Raw genomic sequence first — 24,746 nt, forward strand, 5'->3', positions numbered from 1 at the left:
TAGAAATGGTTTTATTTAGAAGGATCTCAGCCCCACTCTTACAAACCATAAAAACTCCTATACCACATGTTAATTATTTATATATTTTAGGGGGTTATTTGCTTTGATTTAGTGACACTTCCTTCATGAAGTTCAGTGTATAATTCAACATCTACTTGCTTACCAAAAGCTTGGGAACATTAGAATATCTGCATATGGCCATACACAAGGAAGAAACCTCTCACACTGATACCCTTCCAATTTACAGAGGTTAACTGTGTTTTACAGTAGCTAATTGTGTTTTACAGCGTTATGCAGACAGAAGCAACTACCACGATACTGTACAGGAAGAATAAATTTCTCAGCTCTGTGTTATGTGTCAGTTTACTGCCAGAACTATCTGCAGTATTATACCCTGTGCATTCAAATGTGCTGGAATTCTTCTGTCCTGGAAAGTACATTAAATGACAATTTACACAACATGGCTTCAGTCAGAATTTTTTAATTGTATTCCTACAAAATTATGTAAACATTAGCATACAGATCCAGAAAAATCAATACAATATAATGGTGCATAAACTGTAAGTTTAGAAGAATGTCAGGAACACTTCAACAGTTTATAAATTAATATATACAGTATTGGATATTCCTCACTGGATAAGGAAACATCAGAACTGAGCAATTTAGGTGCAAGAGCTGTAGAACAACAGAAGTGCTCAGACACCAAACTTGACTATGAGGCAACATTGCAATCGACATGACTGCCTGTTGTTGTTTCATACTGAGCATTGAATTTAGCTGCTAAAAAGTATAAAACAAAAGTTTTGGTAGGAAGTTTATTTTTACTGGAAATCATATAGCAAACATCCCTAAAATAATAATAAAAAAACCCCAAACCTAGAATACTCCATCACCAGGTTTCTGGAAGAGTGAACCTGAAGCTTTCTAGGCTGCACAAGGAGATCACTGGCATCTCCATCCCACACCACCTCCCCCAGAGCACCGAAGGCATCGCCAGCTAAAGGAAAAATTTCAGGGACTTAGGAAACGGGGAGTGGTGGCTGGGGAGAAAAAGAAAGATGTAGAGCACATATTGGGCTCACATGCAGCAATCTGGGCAGTTCAGCTCTTTATTGAATGAGAATAGCATGGGAATGTAACACCACTGTTAACTAATTCTGGGCTCTTCTGCTTTAAAAAAAAACCCAAACAAACAACAACAACAACAAAATAATTTTCAGCCAGCCTGTGATCAAAATCATATTCAAAGCATTCTTACAATGTTGCCCTTCAGGAGATCAGGAACACACCATAGAATCCAGGATATATCACTCTTTTTCAGACAACACATGAAATGAAAAAGGAGTTATTTTCCTTTGTTCCTGTCCATACAAGCATAATTCACTAGAGAAAATGGTATGGTAAACATATCCTAATGAATGATTTCAAACAAAAGGCTGTTTCCCCATATTAGAAAATGCTCAGTATCACTGAAACTACAGACTGCATAAAAAGACTAGGATCATCCTGGAAGCACTTGACACTGCAAGAACTCTTTTAACTGCATACCTATAATATGATCATCAGAGAATCTCTCCAAAGTTTAATTTTTCTGTTTCTAGAGTTGAAGTAGAATTTCATTCCATCATATTTTGGTACATTTTTCATACCTGACCAATCACTTCTCACAATGACTACATTGCACTAAAGAAAAAGTATTTATAATAAAGGGGAGGTAATTTCTAGCCATCTAAATCTTTTTGTTGTATTTTTTTCCAGTTGTTTAGGAACAAATTCTGTTCATCTCTTCTATATGAGATCCTGAGTAGTAAGGTGAAAAATGTTTGGCTAATAATAGCACCAGTTTTCCATCACTTGTCATAATTCCCAGGGTGCACCTATCATCAGCAATGCATCTAGAAGCACTATCATACTTGAACCTAAATGCCCAAATAAGAGCTAATAAAAGTTATTCCTATTGCCAGAATCTGAGCCAACACTGAAACACCAGGAGCAGGAGAAAAGATTTCTGCTAAATCTGAGGACATAGGTTGTAAACACAGAAAAAAGCCTGAAATTCTAGCCAAAATCTTTTCCTCAAAATGGGTGGGGGTGGAGAAAACTACACCTGGTGGGAAGAACAGGAAGAAACCTGTGTGTCCATCATTTCCCAAGTAACACACCTGCAAGCTGCCCACTCAGAATTCATGCCAAGGTACAGCTCCATGAAGGTATTTATAAACTACCCAGACTCCTTCCCATTGCTTCCCCCAGAGCAGATCAGGCAGTGAGTGATTTATTCTAAGCCAGACTGCCAACAGCTTCCAGCATTTAATTACCATGGTGTGTTTGAGGCTTGGAGAGTTTTATCTGACATAACTCAAAAGGATTCATTGATTAAGAAACTTAGGTCACTACATTTCCTGCTGCATATTTTACTTGTATTGCTAACTCGTAATAGCAACTATGAGAGACAATAAAAATCTAACACAGAACAGGTTAAACTTAGGAATCTGGGCTGAAACTTAAACTGGGCTTAAATACGAATAGACAAAAGTGTCACTGGATCTGCCCTGTACATAGACCTGAAAAAGTTTTATCACAGATATATCTGCAGTTTTTGTAAACTATTAATGTACTACAGCAACACTAATTTGGTATTCACAGATAGTAAAAGCACGAGTTTTAAAATGTTTTGCCAACACTTCACTGTTACTCCCATGTCTAAAATGACACAGGCAGAAATCCCTAACAAGACCTCATGCTCTTATCTGTAGCCTGCAGACTTTCCTCCCACTGATATGTGATTTGTTCCCTCACTCACATATCCCATGGGGATCTTATACTCACATATATGCATACTGAGAGAAGGGACAACTGATATGACAACATGAACACAACTAGCAGACCTCAACTCAAATATAGCCAGCAGCAGTGAACCTTGAGAAACTTCCAATAGACTAAGACCTTGTTCAATGTGGTAACAGATAGCACCAACAAAATGGTATTGAAGAGCTTCATGTGAAAATCTTTCCCTCTGCTTCCAGCTTTGGTCACATTTTTCATTCTTCCACTCTTGTTGTTCTTTCTCTACTTCTTCATGCTAACTTTTATGTCTAATTTGGTAAAGACCATGCAGTTGTGAAATGCATTGATTTGCCTAGAACTTTTCAATTTTTAATAATTTTTAAAAAAATTAATTAGACCTAGGACATTTTAAGTTAAAAGAATGAAAACTTTGGTAAGAACACTGATGGTACCTTGGCACTCTTAAGGATTGTGACAATTTTCAGTAAGAACAATCATTAAAATGCTTCTCTCTAACATCATCCGAGGAGTTACATGGCTGTCTGTACTCCAGCTGTAAGCCTCCATGAGAAATCTACATAAGGGCTCTGAAAAATAAAGGCAAAGGAGTATGGGGAAATCTGAAGATATTTAGCCATCTCGAGTGAAATGTACATGTATACCAAAATATTCTACTTAGCAAGGTATAACACAACCAGACTTACCAAAGAATTTTTTTCTGTACACACATGAACAAGGTTTTCATGTATCAAACCATCAAACAAATAAATCTCGTCTCTCAAAGGTGTTTGTGGGGCTTTTTGTTTGGGTGTTTTACATAACTACCAATGCAATCAATATAAATTAAGCCAGCTCATTCATTATGTCCAGCAATTCACACAATATACCAGTGGGAGGAGAGAAACATTGTTCTGATCAAATACATTTATTTTAATCTTCAAAACACAACCCTTTTTCTTCATCCTCCTCATCATCATCAGTAGAATGTGCATAGGACTCTAGAGTGTTGTATATGAAAGAGTACAGCTTGACATCTGGTCCTGAAGTAGAACAGTTTCTGCATTGTTCATTGTAGTATCTCAGCAACAGCCTATAAATGTCCCCTTCAAAAACCAAAAAGAAATCATTAAACACCATGTAAGAACATGCCATATGAGCAATGTATGATTGCAAAGGAAGGCTAGAAATGCACATGCACACTGAGACAGTGGCCAGGAACATCTCTAAACGAGCAGTGACAGAGGAAGCAGATGACTGTATAAATTAGAATGTCTGCAGGTTGATCAGAACATGGGATAGCCTCACTCAACTTCCTGCACAAGCTATCCTAACATTAAGCTTCCATACACATTACTTACAAATGTATTGCCAATTACCCAGCTTTGTGCTTCTGGCCCAAAAACTAAAAGACACATAACAATTACAATAGGACAATGGATACACCGCTTTTCTTGTATTGCAACTGAATAACACATCAGACCACATCCTGCAGGATCAAGACAGAACCACTAGATAACAAACCTATATCAAGAATGCCTTAAGCAGCTTTTCCCTTTTCAAAGCTTTACTGAGTTATATCAAAAGCTTTTGCAAATCTTCTACCTACCACATGTATATCTATTTTTCAAATTCCTCAGCATAACCCCTAAGTGAATCAGAAAAGCATCTAGAAGTCTTCTAAACTGATTAGCACTGTGCAGTAGATCCCAAATCAGAAGAGCTCCCCATTCTGGAAACAGGTACAAAGAAACTGAGACCCAGGACTTAGTGGCAAGAATTCATATTGGAAAACATCTACTTATAGAGAGGGTCATGTTTCTTTTGTGCACACAAAGATTTCTTTTTGCTCACCAATACTTTGGCCCTTCTCACAGAGAAAAGTATGCATGCTGTAAATGTCCCGCATCAGCTCCACATCTCCAAAGGTAAAATACACAATATCACGTCCAGCCTCAGCAGCTGCCAATATCTGAATTAAGGCTGAAACAACAAAAAAGATTACACATGAACACAGGATAAAACAATTTGCTGAAAGAAAAAACACAGCTTAATTTTACAGCAAGCAACCATAGCATCCATTTCCACATGGATGCTGCAAAGCACTACAAACAATGGTAGATAAGTATTACTTCCATTTTTTAAATAAAGTAAACAATGCTAGGCACTGCAGGTCAAGAGTGTTGGAGCATTCTGCAAGAGCTGTTAGTGACATCCACCCTTACTTCCAGATAAACAATGTGCTTAAAACTGAGAGGGGTTTATTTTGGTCCATGTCTGCCCCCAAGCTGCATGCAGCCATTAATTAGCTAATAAATGTCTGTTGCAGCATAAGGCAACAGAGCAGCCCCCACCATCCTGATTTGAGCTGCCCATACAGCCACAGGCAGTGGGGTAAAAAGCATCCATGAGCACCTGGCAATTTCCATTCTATGCCACCTGTAAGAAGGAATGGAGCCAATCCTTTCACTAGGTAAGCTATGCAAAGTGAAAGCTGACCCAACTTTTAGCTCCAAGAGAAGAACTATGGTTCTGCAGCCTCTTCCTGCATAATTTAAGGTGTCCATCATACCTACAATGAAGTATGCAGCAAGGAATACGATGGCTTACTCTGACCCGTGAGGGGTGATGTCAGCAATGCAAAACATGTCACGTAACTTCCAGCTTGCTGTCAAACTCCTTGGCCCAAGCTACATCCCAAGTTCTTCCAAGAGCTAACATTATAATATAGACAGACTTTGTTCCTCTATATGTAAAAGAAGAAAAAAGGTTTCCTATCTTGGGAACAGTTTTTTGAAGATTCACCTTGAGAAATCATCTGGATCAGTAGTGCTGCTGAGCCAAGCTACTGCAATTGGAGCAAGTAGCTCTGGTCCACTTCTCACCCAGCTCCTGACTTTTCTGCAGCTCTCTGGTGCTAATGGTCTCATCAGACATCATTCTGCCAATTTTAGTCACCAAACTGGCAGAAAAGTTACAGATGAAGAATAAAAACTAATTGTTTTCTACTAGAACAGCAGATGAATTGGCAGAGTGAAAGGGTTGCTAAGAGCCAGAATTGAGGCAAGGAAGGGCACCAGACCACAGAGCCAGGAACAAGAAAGGGGAAGAAGAAGAAACACTGAGGGGGAGAAGAAAACTGGGACCCTTTTAAGCAGCACCAAACATAAAAGAGTGCAGCTTTTTCTCCAGCCAGCACTGCCAGGCTGGAGTGCCACAGAGGTGTGCAATCAATCACAGGTTCATTTCAGGGAACTACAACAGTCTTACCAATGGATCCCAGCAACTATTTCATCTGCTGCAGCCTGTCTTACTTCAGAGCCTGTTGGTGCAGCTCTGATATTAATTCTTCCTTCTTCTATCCAGTAAATAGAGTTAATTAAAATGTGATTAATATTGTCTTTGTAAAGATTAATTTTAAATGAAACAGTGTACATAGTGCATTACCACCTGCTAGTGAAAGCTAAATAGAAAGCTGTTCAGAGCTCAGCTCAAGAATCTACACATTTTTAAAGAGACCTATTAAAACACTGCATTTCTTAATAAAAAAAAAAATCTCCTCTTGTAAACCCATAGCCAAAACTATAAATTACATGATTCACATGTGAAATTAATCTCAATCTGGGAATGATATTTTAATTAAACCACTGAACCAGCTGTGGATTTAGTAAAGCTTCAGTAGTTTAGCTTTTAAAGAGTCTAATTAACTAGCTTGCACAGGGGAGCAGAACCTAATGAATCTTATTATTCATTCCAAACTGCAGTTTCACTTACAAGATGTTAAAAATATCCTACTGCTTATTTTGAATTGCTGTAGATCTTATGAAACAAGGATCAAAATTCCTGTCAAGAATCAGACTTCACAATCTTCTGGACATTAATGACACACAATACCATGGGAAATTTCCATGCTACTGGTACAGAAAGAAGCATCACAGGAAGAGTAACAGAGAGCCTGGGGTACTGGGGTCTGGAGGGATCTGAGCTCTCCTGGCCCTTGCACCCAGCTGATGTGATCCCACTGAACTTCTGGACTTGCACCTGAAGCAATGGCTGTACTGACATCCTTCTTCTACTTTAAAAAAACATACACGGGATATTACAAGTTCAGATCCAAGATCTAATGCAAATTGAAGTACTTGTTAAACCTTCCTAACATAAATCAAGTGTTCCCAGATCCTACAGTAAATACTAGTCCTGGTATTGATAAGATATGCATTTGACAGCCTATTTTATGTAATGGAAATCAAAAAACAACTGCCAGGAACTCAATGAGCATTGAGGAAAAAAATAGATGCTTTATGAATTAAACACATTAAGAAAGAAATGAAACTGGTAGCCTGATGACTGTCTCACTGTAGCTACCTAAAGCTGTTTTGAAAAGCAAATTTGAAATACTCTTCAAATGCTTGGAAACAACAAAGAAATGCAAATTTCTATTTAGAATGATATGAACCAGGATACGAATTTATATGTCAGGATCCATCAGTTCTTGAATTGATGGAAAAGGTTTTAAATGAATGTAGGCATGTGATATCTGCTGCATTACAAATACTCTAAATATAAAAGAACATGGGAAAGTGAGTGATATAGCAGGCAAGTCAGGAAAGAAAGCAGCATGACTGAGTGACTGGAAACCTCTCTGGCATATAGCAATATATTAAGGAGTAAAACTAAACATTAACCATTGCCAGCAAATTTGTGAAGCCTTGCAAATTACCAGGTACTTTAAACAGCTTTGCAGAGATATGAATTTCAGGCAGGATCTGAAAAGTCTGCTCCAGAAAGGTCAACTGATTTATGTAACTGACAACTGCAATGAACATGTTCTTCTGTGAACTAAAGCTGCACGTTTGTGTTTTGGAAGGTCTCAGTGCTAAAAGTCCTCACAAACCCAGCATTTCACCATCATGTGCTTGCCCCAAACTTTAAATTGAAAATACCATAACAGTCTACAGCACAAAGAACAGAGTAGAATGCTCTTTTGTTGTTTAAGGCCACATTACTCACTGCCTAAAATTCAGCACTAATGTACCAATTCTACAGAATGGCATTCCTTGGCAAACATGTATCAATTAGAACAAAAGCAAAAAACGTACTTGAACAAAAACATATGGCCCAGGATCAAAATGTAAGCTATTTGATTAATCTGAACATTAACTAATTGCTATGCTTTACCTTTTAATCGGGAGTCCCCTCCAAAGGCACCACATCCCCAGTTTCCTGTGGCTATTGCAGAGAGGTGTTGAGGAGCAACGTTGGGTCGAGAGAAGCCACAGTAGGCCTGCATGCACACAAGAGTCAGAGATGCATTTGAGAGGCAACCTGGTGCAATGCTTCCAAACAATAAAATGATAACAAAAACCAGCACTGTCTTCTAGCAATACCAAATTTCAACTACTTCAATACACCTTTAGTCTTCCCTTAAATTCAACATCAATAACAAAAACAATTAAGACAGGAAGAATTTTGCCTTATTTGGACCCAAGTTAAAAATTAAGATACAGGTCCTGAGTCCCAGGCATTTCATCACAGCTACAGGAAGCTTTTCAGGATAGCCTGAAAAGAAAATTAACTCAAGTCTTAGAATTTTCCTTAAATACTAATCAGTCCTCATAAAAAAACATCAGCCAAACCAACACACCTTATAAACATTGCAATGATTTACCATCATTTATTTTAAAAATCCAAACTAAATCAATACACTGAAAATTGTAGGTAGATCGTAAATTCACTGATGTAGGTAATTTTGATGTAGAATTTTGTACTAATATATCAGTGAGGTTTACAAACTCTAGTTAAATATCTTTTGTAGGGCTAATTTCATTACCAACCATGAAGAAACAAGCTGATGAATGTTACTTTAGTCAAGATGCTAAGGTTTCACAACTAATTAAATTAGTCCTTCAGCACTGTACATCATTTCAAGAAGGTGTATTCCCTTTCCAGCTGAGAATTAGGGCTGTGCGTTCCTATGTTTGAATTTATTTAAAATACATCCTATATTCTATACCCCCCCATACTGCAGAAAGCAGGAGGCTTTAACAATAGTTACACTGAGCTCTTATAGTCAACACCCAAGCTAAAGCAGAGGCTCACTGCATCTGTAAATGTAGAATCACACTAAGGAGACTCATCAGCACGTTTTGAGCCCAAAAATTGGTACACTGAGTATAAGTGAATTAGCATTCTTGTACTCCACTGCCCAGTACAAACAGCACTGACACTGCTAGAACAGGCCACACACTTCTCACTGCCTATGCCTTATACTGGCCATGCAAGGCCATAATTCTGGCCCATTAACCTTCTTATTAACTTAGGAGAACCTGCTTGGTGGACTGGAGACCAATTCCAGACACATCATATGAGCAGATAAAATTTGTGCATGGGATAACAGCAAAGGCCTTGAAAAGCTAAGATCCAATAACCACAAACAGCTCAATGATGGCAAGTACTAGTCCCTGTCAAGCTACAGCCTTAAAAGCTGGGAAAAGACTGCTTTAGCTTCAAGAAAAGAGCAGCAGCAAAACAAGAAAAACAAGTGACAGAAAAACCTTGGCTATGCAGATGATAAAGCACCTGCCACAGCTTGGGAAAGTAACCCAATGTTCCCAAACATTATGTTTGGGAATCCCAAGGACTGGGAAACATCTCAAATATCTTACTTAAGGACAAGATTCTAAATTAGGGATGGCAGAGAAGAGAATTATGTCCACCACAGTTCCAATCTCCCCTGTCAAAGAGCTCTTCAGCCTGGGAACTTTGATGTGTGAGATGATCAAGGATCACAGTCACTGCAAAGTGCAGTTTTTACACACACAGCTGACTCAGGGCAGGGTCAAGGACTGAAAACTTTGAATAAATTATGATAATGATTACTGTGCAAGAATTATTAGTAGGAAGAGTGCTAGTTTTGAATGTCAGCCCAGAAGCTTTGTTTAAAGGATTGAAACTGGCCTGCATTGTCAGTCTTCTTGAAGACTCTAAGGTCTGACTGGCATGCATACACACACATGTAGTTACAACAGCCCTCACAGCTATTGTGAAAATAAAGGGGATTTATGAACAGCTGGATCTGATCTCAAGAAAACATCAATATAGGAAAAGATAAACTCTCAGGCAGTATGTCAATAGCCCAAGAGCAAGGAAGAAAGGTGGAGGAAAAGCAAGTGGCACCATATTTATGAACTGCCCCATGTTAAAACATGAGGCACCTCCTTTTCCACCTCGACTGCACAGCTGAATTGGATTCAACAGCACAAATCATAGGGAAAGAACTTAGACTCATCATTTAGAATCATAGAACAGCTTGAGTTGGAAGGGACCTTAAAGATTACCTCATTCCAACCTGCCTGCCTTGGGCTGGGATGCCATTCACTAACTCAGGTTGTTCAGGGCCCCATCCAGCCTGGGACTGAACACTACCAGAGGTTCCCTTCTCTGTTCCAGTGCCTCACCACCCTCATAGTAAGGAATTTCTTCCTAATACCTAATTTAAACCTGTCCTCTGTCAGTTTAAAACCACTGCTCCCTGTACTGTCACTATCATGATGAACAACCCCAACTCAGCCTGTCATTTGGAAGCAGGACAGTGAAGCATTAACAAAATGTATATCCAAGTTTCATTTATATTTTTGGAAGTTATATAAAATACACCTTTGAATAGCACATCAAAAGACAAGAAATACATTTGACAATCTTTTGCTTTAACATTGGACAGCAAATCCCTGTCACCAGTAAGCAAGAACTTCCTTAGATGAAGACAATAACAAAAATATTTGAAAAGGCTCTATAAACATTAGACTACAGGCTGTTGTAAGAAGTTACTGGCCTTGTTGAGCTCTCTTCTAATTTTCTCTGGACCAAACTGATCAAGGAAACGTCTGAAGTGAAATGCATCTATAGCAACAATTTCAGTGTGGCGTCGTTGCCATTCATCCCTAAAATTGGAGGGGGAAGAAAAGTAGATTATATTAGTTGTTTAATATCAGCCATACAACCCTGATTCAAAATGAGCAATTCCCTTCAGAGCTTCTCTGTTTCAGAAGCAGCTGAAAAGGTGAACTCAACAGACAATGGAATACTTTTTCTTTGTGAGTTGGGAATGGAAGCAGCATCAGAAATGAGACAGGCCTCCCCATAAATTTAGAAATACCCTGGCTAGACTTTGAGCATGAACGTGAAACAAATCTTATTACACAGCACTATTTATCAAGTATGTAAGAACATTGCAAGGTCAGTGTTTCTCTGTCTTCCTCCAACATTTAAATGAGAGTACACTGTGTATGTTTCTATACCAAATGAGTAATTTTCTGTATATACTCTAATGACATTGCTGGAGAAATAAATTCAAGAGCTCAGAGCTTTCTACTCAGATCCATGGTATTGATTCTTATTTTGCCACACAGCAGCTGCACTGTGGCATCTGAGGAATCATTGTCAAGACCCTAGTATCAGTGTCTTGTGACATTGCAAACCATAGTTCAGTCAGTATCTTAGCAAAATGTGCATTAAATACATATATATCTAAACTGTAAAAGATGTTGGTCTAAGAACCAACATCAGGGCAGGTACCACTTATTAACATTAGTATGACATTACTAATATGACATAACTTTCTTAGCTTGTTGGCTCTGCTGAAGAAAGCAACACCAAGCAATTTTCCTATTAAGGCAAATGCAAGGAAACACTTAAAAGTTTTCAAATTCCTAACATTTATTTCTTCCTTCACTTAAAGTACTTGTGTGGAACTTTACCTAGGGGTCTTATCTTCATGGCTCCTTGCCCAGCGGTAAGTTTCTGCATAGCCTGTGTACTCACTGTACTGCTCAGTACCTGAAACAAATTTTCCAGATTACACATAAAATACAAACATATTTTTTTCACTTGGAAAATCTTTTATAGGAATCACTGCTTCTCTAAAAGAACATACAGCTCTCAGAAGCAATGGGAAACAGAGAATTTGTATTTGCACCACAAATACAAGATTTCCTTGTAAAGCTCCCTTTCTACAGGTGAAGAGCAGCACCCAGCAAAGAACATTATGCATGCAGATCTATGTATGTTGTCCAGTACACAACAAGAAGTGGTCAGCACAAAAAAACACAGTGTGGAACCTTCTTGGCTGCTCGTGAAAATGTCCAAAAGGGGATTTTGGCAAGTATTAAAGGCTGTCAGAAAGCAGCTCCTTAAGGTCACCTAATTTTAGCTACTACGCTCTGCTATACCAATCCTTTTCAAAGGTTTATCCCAAGACAGAGTGTATCTTAGCAGAGAAAAGGATCCTAACCTTTCTAAAAGGCTGCCTCTCACCTCATTTTATAGAGATTCAGGACCTTGCTTCAAAACCTGGGCATTGCACAAATGCTTCAGAGAAATACTCCTGAAGTAATGCCACAGCAAAATGACACCTTTTCCCCATTTTGAGTTCACAACAGCTGATTTTCAGAAGTAATCACAGAATTTCCTGGGTTGGAAGGGACCCCCAAGGATCACGAGTCCAACTCTTCAGTGAACTCACGACCTTGGCACTATTGGCACCATGTTCTGACCAGCTGAGCTGATTTGTTTGGACCTTCATGCAGATACAGTTTGGCACAATTACAAACAGTAAGAGTAAGAAGAGAACGGTTAAGCAATCCCTTAATCCCTATAAATAGAATGGGGAGAAATAGGTTTTAAAGAATTGCAAACTGACAGCACAAAACATCTGATTACTAAGACAAGAGTACTGCCTAACTATTGCACAGATCAGCAATATCCTGAGAATACAAATGTTTAAATTTAATCTGAGTTTTCCAATCTCTAAATAAAAATGCAACTGAAGTTGAACAATCAAAAACATAAAACTATTAACTTTAAACCTCACTGACAAGGAAACCTGAATGTTTACTTCCAGTAGTCTCAAGCATGGGAAACAAGCTGTTAAAAACTGTTTACAATGATGCATATACAAGATGCATAAGATATACAAGATGTCAAGATATTTTCCCCATTTACCCATATTAATTTTAACTGACAAGACTTATCAATGCTCATTTAATTCATCTGCCCTGTTACCCACTCATTATTTATTTAGTCTAGAACATTAATCATTCTGAAGGCACACAAACCTCACTTAAGGCTATTTTGAAAAGCTGCTATGCAAAATGAGTGGGATGGTAAGAGATTCCTCACCAAGTTGACTTCCTGATAAAAAAATCATCTGAAAAGTGTGGATAACAAAATATGCCTATGTATTCACACACATTCATGCCCTCAGCCAAAGGACAACAACAAGCAGCTTCCATATTCTGAATTCAGTCTTCTAATTGTATTGCAGGCTATCAGCCTTCACTAAGACTTTCCCTGACATGAGTAAAATTCAGTTTTCTTGATAGGCTTGATGAAAGTGTCTAAGCACAAAGCAAGAAATGACAGATAAGGGAAGTTCTCAAGTGACTCTTGAGAACTCTCTTTAGAGGACAACCTAGCAAAACTTTCAGCTTGAGAAAGGAAGCATTTCCTTTGGTGTCTAAGATGGGGAAAGAAAACTCTAGGTCATCGAGATATTGCACCAGGATAGGTTAAATGATAAAGTATTAGGCTGGCTTTTTCAAGGTTCATTGCTTTCATTAATTTTTATGGAAGTGTATTGTCTGACGACAAAAGCACCAGGAAACAAACAAACTGGCAAATACAGACATATACACACATATATCCACAAAAAAAAATCAATACTGGAGAAACTCAAGGAAATGACACAGACTCTAAAGTCATGTCCCAGAAACCCAAAGTTAATGAAAATCAATGAGTTTTCATAAGTGAAGCTGGGGAAATTTGTCAGACAAAAATGATTATTCAACTGGCAATACTTCTGCCTGTGAACTACAGGGCTACAAACTTCTTTTGCTGGGAGAACAGAAGCAATATGGGATAAACCAGATATGTTAATGTTTCTGGTGAATCTTTTCTTCCCATTAAAAAAAATAAAGAGGTAAAAAAGGCAAACCACAAATAAAGTTTCACCAGAACTTTAAAAACAATCTACAAAACCTAGAAAAGCTTACCTAAAGTCAAAAGAATGTATATGTAAGTACCATTCAAAAATCTATCCTTTGTGAGACTTGTAAGTTACAGCATCAGACAAAAAGTGAAATTGCCAGCCAAATGTCAGTGTTTATGCGACCTCACCCATTTAGACAGACTTGCAATTATTACTAAAGATAAATATACTTTTCTCAGACTCCATAGTCTAGCTTTACGTTTGCATATGATCTGTACAGCATTATAATGTTTCCATGGATTGGGAAAAATCCCACCATAGTGTTCCTCCAGTATTTCTAATGAGCTAGAAATTATACCCCTGAAGAGGCAGGACCACTAGCACTAAACAAAGAGTAGATGTGAAAATTGCAAGAGTTTAGTTTTGTAGTCACCAACATAAAGGCACATTTAGTGCCATAACTGAGAGGAAGGTCCTTCTTCCCCTTTCAATCAGTTCTTCCAATCCTTATCTTGTACCACCATTAGTCTCTGGCTCTCCCAATACTGGCACAATCAGCCAGCTAAATCCAGCTCAAAACCAATTTTCCTCTCTGAGTAAATTTTCAGCCAAACCAATTATCTCATCTCATCTCATTTGCTCCTAGCTAATGTGGTCAGAAGTCTCCAAAACTGCTCTGCGAAGATGTAGTCCCCACTGGCCATTGATAGATCTGTAAATTTAAAGCAAACAAGGAACACAGCTTCATCTGCTCTTAACGCTGCCTGAGGATGTGTGAGCTCAAACAGGAGGGAAAAAATAAAGGGAAAAAAAGTCTGAATGAAAACCACTCACACCCAGAAATGCAGCTGTAGGAATCTCTGGTGTTGCTGCTGACATTTCTGTGGGTAGATGTCTGTGTTGAAGAACTCGACTGTTTGCATGACCAGTTTCATAGTCATTATAGCAGTGATCTTAACCAGATACTGTAAAATCACAACAAATTTAATTTATCTCCCAATTTCTTGGGCTCCTCTGCAAATTTAAGCTAAACAGTTATACCCATTAGGCTGTCGAGTCAAGATGCATCACAAAGAATGTAATTTATCAAGAGGATCGTGACACAGAAGAGACTTGGCTGAGAACCAAGGTGGAAAAGCTCCAGGGATTAAATAAAAATGATGGAATGGATATTTCCATTAGAGAAGAACTCCATATCCCAAATACTAATTGCAAAACACTGGGAGATAAAATATCAAGAAAGATAAAATGTTGCTGCAGTGAAAAACATTCTCACCTTTATTTGTCCATGCCAAATCACCATTTTTGTTTGCAGGGGAATGAAAGGTCTTTCAAAGCACTAATTTAGTGTTTCCCCCTAATCAGTTATTACCCAGACTGATAGCTGTGCTCTGTTTTTACCCTTCCCAAAAAAGTTTCTCCCAGAGGACAGTGCTTAAAATATGTTAATATTGTATCACATCCAAAATACAGAACAGAAGTCTCTGATGGCCCAGAACTTCTTTTCTGACTCATTTTTTTAATGTAATCACAAAAGCCAATTTATCAAAAACTTTTCACAGAAAAGGCATTAATTCTGGCAGAGTGCAAAAACAAAATAAAACACTGTCTTAAAAAGATTGCCAAGCATAAGACTGAAAACAAAAGGTACTCTGCCCAGTACAATCAATAACTTAGGACAGAGTAAGACCTGCAAGATTTAAGCTCAATTTTCTACTGTGCATGCATGTGAGAGAAAGAAGTGCTATTGATGGATTTTTCCAAGAAATGTGTTCTAATACCTACAGAAACTCTTGACTTTTGACACAGCTCAGGCAACTAAACCTTTTTTGCTACAGCAGACTGAAAAATATAAACACAGTGTATTATAATATTTACCCAGAGGATCTCTCTGGGTAAATATATATTTTCTTTATAGCTGGTCTTCAATGTAAATAAAGTAGTATTATAGCATCATTTTATTTCTTCAGTCATGAAAAATGCTCATTCATGTATGGAACTGAGACATGCAGCATGGCCTGGGCTGCTCCAGTTCTTAACAGTGACATTTGGTTTTTGATGCAGTTTTAATCCAATGAATAATAAAACAATACAAGATCTATGACAGAGTAGGAAGCAAAACAAAAAACCCTTTCAGCTAAGCTCTAGACAGACAGGATATCTCCACACACAACCCCTCAGCAACATACTGGAGAAGCAGGTTGTTTTTGATGTAATTGGGAACCATAACTAACCTACAAGTAACATAAACACATGTGAAACTTACAAGACCAAAATCCTTCAGAGACAGTTCCTAGATTTCTACCCTTTCCTAATGGATGCAGGTTTTCTACTCTTCCTCTTCCTCCCCTTTTAGGTAATCAGAAGGTAGCTCCTCTTCTCAAGAGTGTTCGATCCCACTGATCGCATCAAATGCTACAAATTCAGGAGAGGAACAAAACCCCCACATCCTTTAACATAAGAGAAGCAATATCAGCTAATAGCTGGAAATTGTGGCTGTTACCTATATTGTCCATCAGCATTCTTTAGCTAAAGACACCAAGTCCTCAAACACATTTAAAAAGGATAAAATAAGCTCTTCTGCTTGCTGTCACTTATTTTTCTCCTTTCACAAAGCATCTATGGAACAGTGTCCCTTGTGGTTTTAGCTGGGATAAAGTAGGAAGCTCTTTGTCAAATGAGTATCAATTTTTTTTCCCTTTTGTTTTTTAATCCTTACAGCTAAACTTCTAAAACCTTCCATACTAAACTTCAACTTAGAATATATTTTGTATATATAAAACCAGAATTTGATGTGAAACATTTTCTGCAAAGACTAACCTGTGATGATAAGACATTCATTGTGATCCAAGACTTCAGTGATGAGCCTTGATACAATCAGTTCTGGATTGATTAAAAACCGAATTTCTTCTTGTACTAGTCCTGCCCCGGTCACACCACCTCCAACAAAACGGTTTGCAAAATCAACCTACCAAAAACACATTCAGGAGGATTATAATACGATAAGAAAAAAAAAAATCCTTTTCTTACCAAAGTAAATAAAATCCTGTACAAATTTCAATTATTGTGGCTGCAATCACTTAAAACTACAAGCAGAGAGACTGATTAACATGATCATGCCTCTCTCTTTTTTCCATTCAACTTCTCAGAAAACTTACAACAAATGAGACATTACACAGCAAAAGAAATTTTGCATCTCAAATGCTCCAAAACCAAGTTGTGTGGGTTTCCCTTGAAGAGGCACATATTTCAGAATGAAACACATTTCAGTAAATGTGACAGATGAAAACAGCATTCTTTTTAGGGACATTGAAGAATCATTAGCTGGTCCTTTGAAAAGCATTCTGCCCCAACACAGAAGTATCTTTAGATTAGCACTGCTCCTGTAATAGTTCTACACCCAAAAAACCCTCTAACGAATTACTCTTGAAATGTACTAACAATCTCTTATGAATTGTCCTTGAAATGCACTTGAACAAGGCAAATATTTTTGACTCTAAAGGTTTCTGCTTGAAATAGAGAAGCTCTGGACTATTTTTTGCTGCAATAGTACATATTTTGTAAATTACATTTTCATACAGACAACAGTTTTAAAAAGAGTTGGTTTATTCAATAAAGTAATTACTATTCATTCAAATTAACTGCCCATATAAATTTATGACTTTAAAAAGTTACTTCATCTTCCAAATACTACTAGCTTCTTACTGATTTTTACTTAGGTAGCTGATGAGAGCACAGGTACAGAAGTTGCTGGGGTGACATGAACACCTGTGTAGATTACAAACTGACCCAGGAGGCAGAGTCCAAAGCACACCAAGAGCCAGCCACTACAGCAGCATGTGTTCCTCTAGTCTATCCTGGCAATACCAACACATTTCAGTTGTTTAAGATTTGCTAAACTTGACTATGATAAGAAGAGTTATACGAAAAGCACTCATATGTAGAGCATGCCAGGGCCCCAGAGCACTGTGACTGTGCTGGGCAGCCTCCCCTGGGCCAGCCTTGTCCCACACAAACACCCACCCTGTCCTGCACCTCACCTGAGACACATCACCTGTGGGCCAGCCCAGCCCTGCTGATGCTCACCAGACATGTCTCAGTGCCTTTGTCTGATGGCCATAGCCCATCAGCAGGGGCTGACTGTCACCATCCCTGCCCACTGAGGCTGGGGTCACTGGGGACTCCTGCACTGTCCTGCCTTGGTCATCCTGCTCCCTGCTGCAGGGACTGCTCCTCATCTGAGCAGATGTATTTTGTCTGATAAGGTTTGAAATAGCCAGGAGAAAAAATATCACATCCTAGGCAATACTCCCTTATACAGAGTACAACACCAGAAAAATTGTTATTATTGAGCAATTGCTGAGTTCTTCATAATTTCAGCACACATTTGAGTGCTCCAGCTTGATAAAGTTATGAGACATTTTAAAGTCTGAGCAAAAAGCATTGCAGAAAAAAAATTCTTGTCTCCTTCCTCCTCTTCCAATGCAGCACTTGTCCCTCGCTAAAAAAGTTCTCATTTTTACTTTTTTTTTGGTAAAACAATTCTAGAAGGCAGACCTTTTTATTTTTCTCAAAGAAAAGCAGAAAGCAAACAACTAATTTGAAAACTCAAATGTGTTCCTTCCTACAGACATGGACAGGACATCCTCCTTATGAATTTCTTTTGCTGACTGCCTCCCAGACTGAAACAGTAGTGCTGGCAGCAGCAAGAAAGTCTCCTGGGTCACTGACCTGGTCACTGTCTGGGGCACAAGAATAATTTTTTTAAAATAAACTGAAACCCTTGACAAGTCATCAAGATTGCAGCCTGAATCTTTCTGTCTTGTCAATCTTTGATCCTGGCTTGAACCAGAAGACCTGAAGCTGTCCAGGAGTTCTGATTTTCTGTCAGTCCTTTCTGTAACAGGTACATGTGCTACCTAGATGAGCTGGGGAACACTGACAGTACCAAGACTGCATATGGAATTAATTTTGATAGGTTTTTTAATGCTGCATAACATCTTGTCATTTAAGTCAATTGAGGATAAACAAGTAACTTTGTTAAGCTGGCAGACCATGAAAGTATGACAAAAACATGAAATCCACAAGAACTGTTATATGCACTTACCTGCAGCATACCTTGTCCATTGCTTTCAATGGTGCCTTCAGAGGTGACATGCAATCTAGATAATTTTTTCTGAGATCTACCATTGAGGAAAAATATTGTACAGAAAGGATCATTTCAGAACCCCACAAAAGAACATTCATTTTAAAACAAAATTAACCCAAGCCCCAACCCAAACACACCTTAAACATGAGGTGATTAAAAAAAAAATAAAAAAAAAATCCCTGAAGGATTAAAAAATGTTTGCCTTGCAGAAACAATGTGGAAAAGTTTAACATAGTAATTTGTTCAGTTTCTCCACCTTTTACCATAAAACTCCACATCTGATGTTCTAAGTTCTTTTTGTTCCCCAGCAATGAAGCTGCAATACTTGCACTCACGCTGATCATCACCCATAGTTCATTACATTACCTATCATTTCTTAAATCAAGAAATCATTGGCAATATAATCCCTCTTTTTTTCCCCCTCACTCAAGCAACAGCATCAAAGATATGTTACTGCTCTAAAACTTCAACTAATTGTCTGTGCTTTACAGACAACGATATGGGAAAACTCAGGACACAAACTACTTGTGGCAATTCAGCCACTGCCCTCTGTATGTCTTTCTGCAACAGTCCATAGCAAAGATTGATTTCTCTAGTACTTCTTGACCTGAATCAAGTCGAAAGGAATGACACTGAGTTACTGTGGACTTAAGAAACTTGTTACACTAACAGGATGTTTGACTTACCTCTCCCAGTCTGGAAACTCCTGGAGACACTGCCTTGTGAACGTCACCAATCCCGTAGGTTCTACAGGCAAACCAACCCCAAAGGAAAATGTATTAAGTGTGGGAGCTTAGCGCTCAGATTATCTTAACTGGTAATCTTTGAAAACCACAAACACCATTCTTGGTCGATACCAAGAGCTTAACTTTCCTCAAGAGTGATTCTGACTTTTCCCCTGGCAGCCCATGCTCTAAATGAAAACAAATAACATTTAGACCAAAATATTACTTCTCTTCCCACTTGGCAGTTTGAATATTTTAGTTTTTCCAGATCTAGGACAAACTATTTCTTAAGTGATTTTCACTTTAACAACACTAAGCACTACTAGAAAGACCCAGTAATTGAAGGAAAATGTGCTGTTTTAGAGAAAAAGAGATTGTGAACCTTTAAAATCAACAGCTGTTCAGTGCCAGAGAACCTGTGGAGGGAGGAAGCAGCAGCTCATATTTCCAAGAAAGTCCAACTATGTCAATAAGCATGCAGTGTTAGAAGATTGCAAATCAGGCAGTTTTTAACCCTGCCAGGATCCAAGTGAAATTCACTGAATTCCAACTGAGAAAAGACTCCTGCCCTTGAGAGAAAAAGAGGAGCTGTTGCTCATATGGGAAGGATGCAGTGTCATCTTCTCTCCTTATTTCACTCAAAAAAGTTCAGTTTTGCAACAGAAAGAAAATATCAACCTTTTATTAGGTGATATCATCTTAATAAAATCATCAATTAAGACTTATTTCAGTGCTAGAGTAAATCTACTGTGATTTATGAAAACATTGAGAACACTACATAAAGCAAAATGCATGCTTCGATAAAAGCCTTAAGTATTTTAAGTACTTTAAAATTTAGGTTAAAAAAAGGTTACTTTCTCTGAAAAAAATACATAGCTTTCAAGCATAATAATCAAGTGCTCTATCACAAGGAAATTCTAGTATCAGTTGTGGTATTCTGCAAATCAAGCTTTCATCTTTTGAGCACAAATTCTTCAGTATCCAGTGTTCTTTTACAGAGAACTCAATTATTATTTATAATAAAAAGAGCTGCAAAATTATTACAGTAACTTATAGAGCTAAGTTACTTCAGCTTTACTAGTTCCTCTGACAAAAAAAGAAAAAAAAGAGCAAGAAATGGGGTATTTTAAAGGTACAATAGGAATTTTTAATTCAGGAAAAGAGCATTCAAGAATCTCATTAAATATTAAAGTTATAATGTTAGGAAATCTAATATGGTAGTTTCATAAAGCATGTTCCCATCAGAGTTCATATTCTCAGGGGCTCAGGAACAGCTGCATCAATTCAGGATTTGGTTTGCACAAAAACATTATAACTCAGGTATTAAAAAAAGCTGGTACACTGTATCTCTTCCCAGTCCCCCACACAGATCACAGGTTACTTTTTACCTCAGAGATTTAGTTCTATTGATATTGCTTAAAGTCTGACAGCTGAAATAGGATATAGCTGCATTTATTTTGTGGTGAATTAAAATGATGAAGATGGTCTGAACCAAGTAAGGGCCTTTTGTATTTAATAGTTTAAATCTGTCTTTCTTTTAGAACAAACCCTTCTGAGAAAGTATGAAGTTATCAGTAAAATGCTGACATGTAAAGAAAAAGTTTTTTAAAAGACACCACTGTAAGAGTATTGCTGCAGATCTGATGTATGCTACTACAGTAAAACCTCTTTCTCCCCAAAAATGCAATATATAAGCTATGGTAGTTATCACAAAAATAGACCTGTTTTTGAAAAGCTTATGCAAATGTTCAAATCTGTGGTAATAACAAAAGATCTGACTATGCATTAAATTCTCCAAGAGCAGGAGATATCTCATAGCTTGCTATCATTTGTTTTATTTGAAGTGAGCAAATCTAAAAACGTCTTTGCTTTGGAACCATAGAAGGGAAAAACTTGAAATATCAACACAAGTAGGGGAATATCCCTCAGAACTCCAAACATTATAGTCAAAAGACTAAATATGCAGGAAAAGTGAAGCTTGACTCAAAATCTTTAAGACTGTGATTTTAACAGCTGTAATGTTGCCAAGTTCTCTCTACATCCTCACTTTGATATGGTGATGCAAGTGGTTGCATCTATTATTAGCATTATATATATACATATATTTATATCTACACAATGATACACACACACATTTTTACATACACACACACATATATATGTATATAAATATATATATAGATCTGTATTTCACATGCACCCCATATATATTTATCAGAAAAAATAAAACAGAATCAGATCTGGGCAAATAATTTTCTTGCATGCATCATCCATATGGTGAGAAGTGCCATTAGTATGAGAACCAGTGTACTTTGCAAGCTTTCTTTTATGAAATGTTTTCATCATGGCTGTGTAGCCATTTCTAAATTGAATGGGATTAAATTTTTCATCTATCTGCTTTGCAGCTCAAAAAAAGAATAAAGGATATACTTTTTTCTGTGACTCTTCTAAAATAGCAGAAAAGGGTCTTAAGTTTCTCAGGCTTTCTTGGTGACCTCCCTTCAAACAACCTGAAAAACAGGAAATAGAAACAAACAATTAGATTTCAGGGAGACAGTGCAGAGCAATTAGTGCTACTTACTAATTGCAATTTGATTTTTTGTAATTATTATGCACACATTTCATTAGGCTTGCATTGAAGTACTGTACTGTAGACAGAACACTCTAAACAGCCCCTCCGTAATTCAAGATTTTAGAACTAATGACTTTATTGACTTGCTGTATTTCTGATCAAGATGTCAAGTGAATGCTTCTCTCACTTGCACCTATTTTCCAATACCAAGAAATATAATTTCAATATGAACATTTTGGAAAGCTACTAGTTTTATTTGCAACAAACTGAAATGTTGAACAGGTCATTAAGTGACCAAGGGGTGAAAACATGTATGTTGAGCACTCTAAGATCCATTTGTCCCCCTCCTTTCAGCTCAGTGAGTTGCTCAGAGGAATTAATGCAACCTTGCTGCTTTCAAGAGCTGCACTGTACCAGCAGCATTTCTAAAGAAAAGAACCTTCCCTCAACAGCAATGGCTCCATCCACTGGGCTGTTACAGCCATTCTGACAGACATTTGTAAAAAACCTAAGCATTAAAATGAAGGATCCTTTTTTTTAGCCATTAAGTGAATGTATTCTTTTAAGGTTAGCTGAAATACTTTCACTGCATCATCTATCTTCCAGCAACTTGAACATGCATTACTTAATTTCACTTCCAGTAGAGTGACATGGCATTGTTATTGGCAACACATAATGGAATTTATCTGGAAGGAAGAATAGCAGTGACTTCAGAAATAATACCCTTTGAATAGGAACTTTACTAAAAGATGTCTGATCCACTGAAAGGCCTGAGGATATAAGATTCCCCCCCCCAATAAACAGTCTAAGTAAAGCAATGACACAACATGATTCATTTGCTTCTGTGTCATGGAATGACAATCTGCCTTTAAAACCAGAATGCTGAGAGGTTAATTAAACTAGATGCAGCAAGGAAGTGAACTAGATTTTCCAGCATTTTTCAGCATTCATCTGAAATCTATATTAAGTCACAGAGGTTAATTTTATTAGCACTTTATTCTTTGAACACTGAATCAGGACTTTAGGAAGGTAAACTCCAGACTTTTACAGTCTATTGTAACATGGGCCTATCTGCAAGTGCTGTCAAGGCCTTGAGCTTGCACAGGTGAAAAGGGGTTTATAAAAGGAGCCAATGTGTGCATGTATGTGCAGGTGTTGCCTAAATTACCCCCAACCTCTTATGTGGAAGTCTCATTTCTTTTGAAAGCTTTAAACTGGTTCATTTATCTGTCAGCCTGATCACATCTTTGCTAATTTTTTTGCCTCTTCACATCAAAGTGACATCTTGCTTACATTGCAAACTCTCAGGAGAGAGTTCTTCATGTCACAAAGGCAATTTGTGATCCAGCATAAACAGCAGGCTGGGCAGGAAAGGTGCAGAACTATGCCTGAAGTAAGTCAGATCATTAAAACCAGTCATATTTGTGAATGCAACAGGAAAAGCAAGTGATATTTACATGATTCAAAAATGGCCTTGTCCTACCCCATTAACTTAAATGAGGACATCACATAGCAAAGTTATAAATGTTTTAACCTTGAACCTTATTTCTGAAACAATCAACTGGACAAAACAATGAAAATTTTCTTTTTGAAGCAAACACTTTAAAGAATAGAGCTATATGAAGGCATCACTAAGATATTAAGTAACACTATGCTTCAAGTGCTGCAATACAGATCCTACTAAAAATCCACCCAAAAATCTAAGTGGAAACCACATAATTTCCTGACAGAACCACCTAGGGCCAAAACCCATTAATTTCAATTAAAGCACTCATCCAGATGAAGTGCACTGTAAATCAAACACAAAGCACTGCAAGTCCACTTTCAGGTGAAGTAATTAAAATCTTAGTGGCAATGGCATATGTAAGCTTTGTACAGGATGTTCCCACTGCCATGCAGTAACTTCAATTTATCAGCTACAGGAGCTGAGACAGCCTCAAGGACTGATCACCAAATTCATCTCTGGCTCTCCAGCCACGCCAGGGGAGTAGCAATGTTAATCAAACACAAGACTCCACAGAGATACATGTAGTTATTCAAGGCCAGAGATTTTAAAACATAAAAAACTTTGTGTTTATGACATTTATGATTGTTAAAGTCATTGTGACTAAATGAAAAATCTTTCCTAGCAAATATTCAGACATTTAATTGTTCTGAAGAGAAATACAGTATATGAGAAATAAAATGCTAAAAATAGTAAGAACTAATATTGGGAAAAGGTAAAAGAACTGTCAGTAATCATACAGTAAAGTTACAAGGCAAAAGTTCATACCATTTCAACAATTATTACAAAAACATGCAAGGGCATTTTCCTAAAAACTCTGGAATGGAAAAAGAAGCATTTAAAAAGTGCAATCAATATTCTGGTTTTTGCAGTCTTGACTGTCAACTCAAAATTGTCATATTTGTAACCAACATTTCCACCTTCTAAAGCTGGAGTCAAAAGCTTCAAAGAACCTACTCCCAACTGCTTCCTTGCTGAGGCAAGTGGACTTTAAACTTGCAAGGAACTTCAAAAGGCGCATTGAAAAT

At 37.6% G+C, this 24,746-nt stretch overlaps 1 protein-coding gene across 3 annotated transcripts in view; it reads right to left on the bottom strand.

Annotated features, from left to right (window-relative positions):
• Positions 1 to 465: 465 nt before the first annotated feature.
• The window catches only part of PARG (poly(ADP-ribose) glycohydrolase), a 57,786-nt gene continuing 33,505 nt past the window's right edge, over positions 466 to 24,746 (bottom strand). For 2 of the 3 annotated variants that reach the window (XM_039719624.1, XM_039719623.1), the window contains exons 10-18: positions 22,073 to 22,152; positions 19,604 to 19,664; positions 18,876 to 18,951; positions 16,589 to 16,736; positions 11,541 to 11,619; positions 10,616 to 10,724; positions 7,963 to 8,068; positions 4,639 to 4,767; positions 466 to 3,890 (exon numbers count right to left, since the gene is read on the bottom strand). In XM_039719624.1, coding sequence (XP_039575558.1) covers positions 3,718 to 3,890; positions 4,639 to 4,767; positions 7,963 to 8,068; positions 10,616 to 10,724; positions 11,541 to 11,619; positions 16,589 to 16,736; positions 18,876 to 18,951; positions 19,604 to 19,664; positions 22,073 to 22,152 — 961 coding nt within the window. In that variant the 3' untranslated portion in view covers positions 466 to 3,717. The remainder of the gene's footprint in view (positions 3,891 to 4,638; positions 4,768 to 7,962; positions 8,069 to 10,615; positions 10,725 to 11,540; positions 11,620 to 16,588; positions 16,737 to 18,875; positions 18,952 to 19,603; positions 19,665 to 22,072; positions 22,153 to 24,746) is intronic. The other variant, XR_005628705.1, reaches the window with a different exon arrangement.

The sequence above is a fragment of the Passer montanus genome, unplaced genomic scaffold (assembly GCF_014805655.1).
Source record: "Passer montanus isolate IOZ18808 unplaced genomic scaffold, ASM1480565v1 scaffold42, whole genome shotgun sequence".
Taxonomy (NCBI): Eukaryota; Metazoa; Chordata; class Aves; order Passeriformes; family Passeridae; genus Passer; species Passer montanus.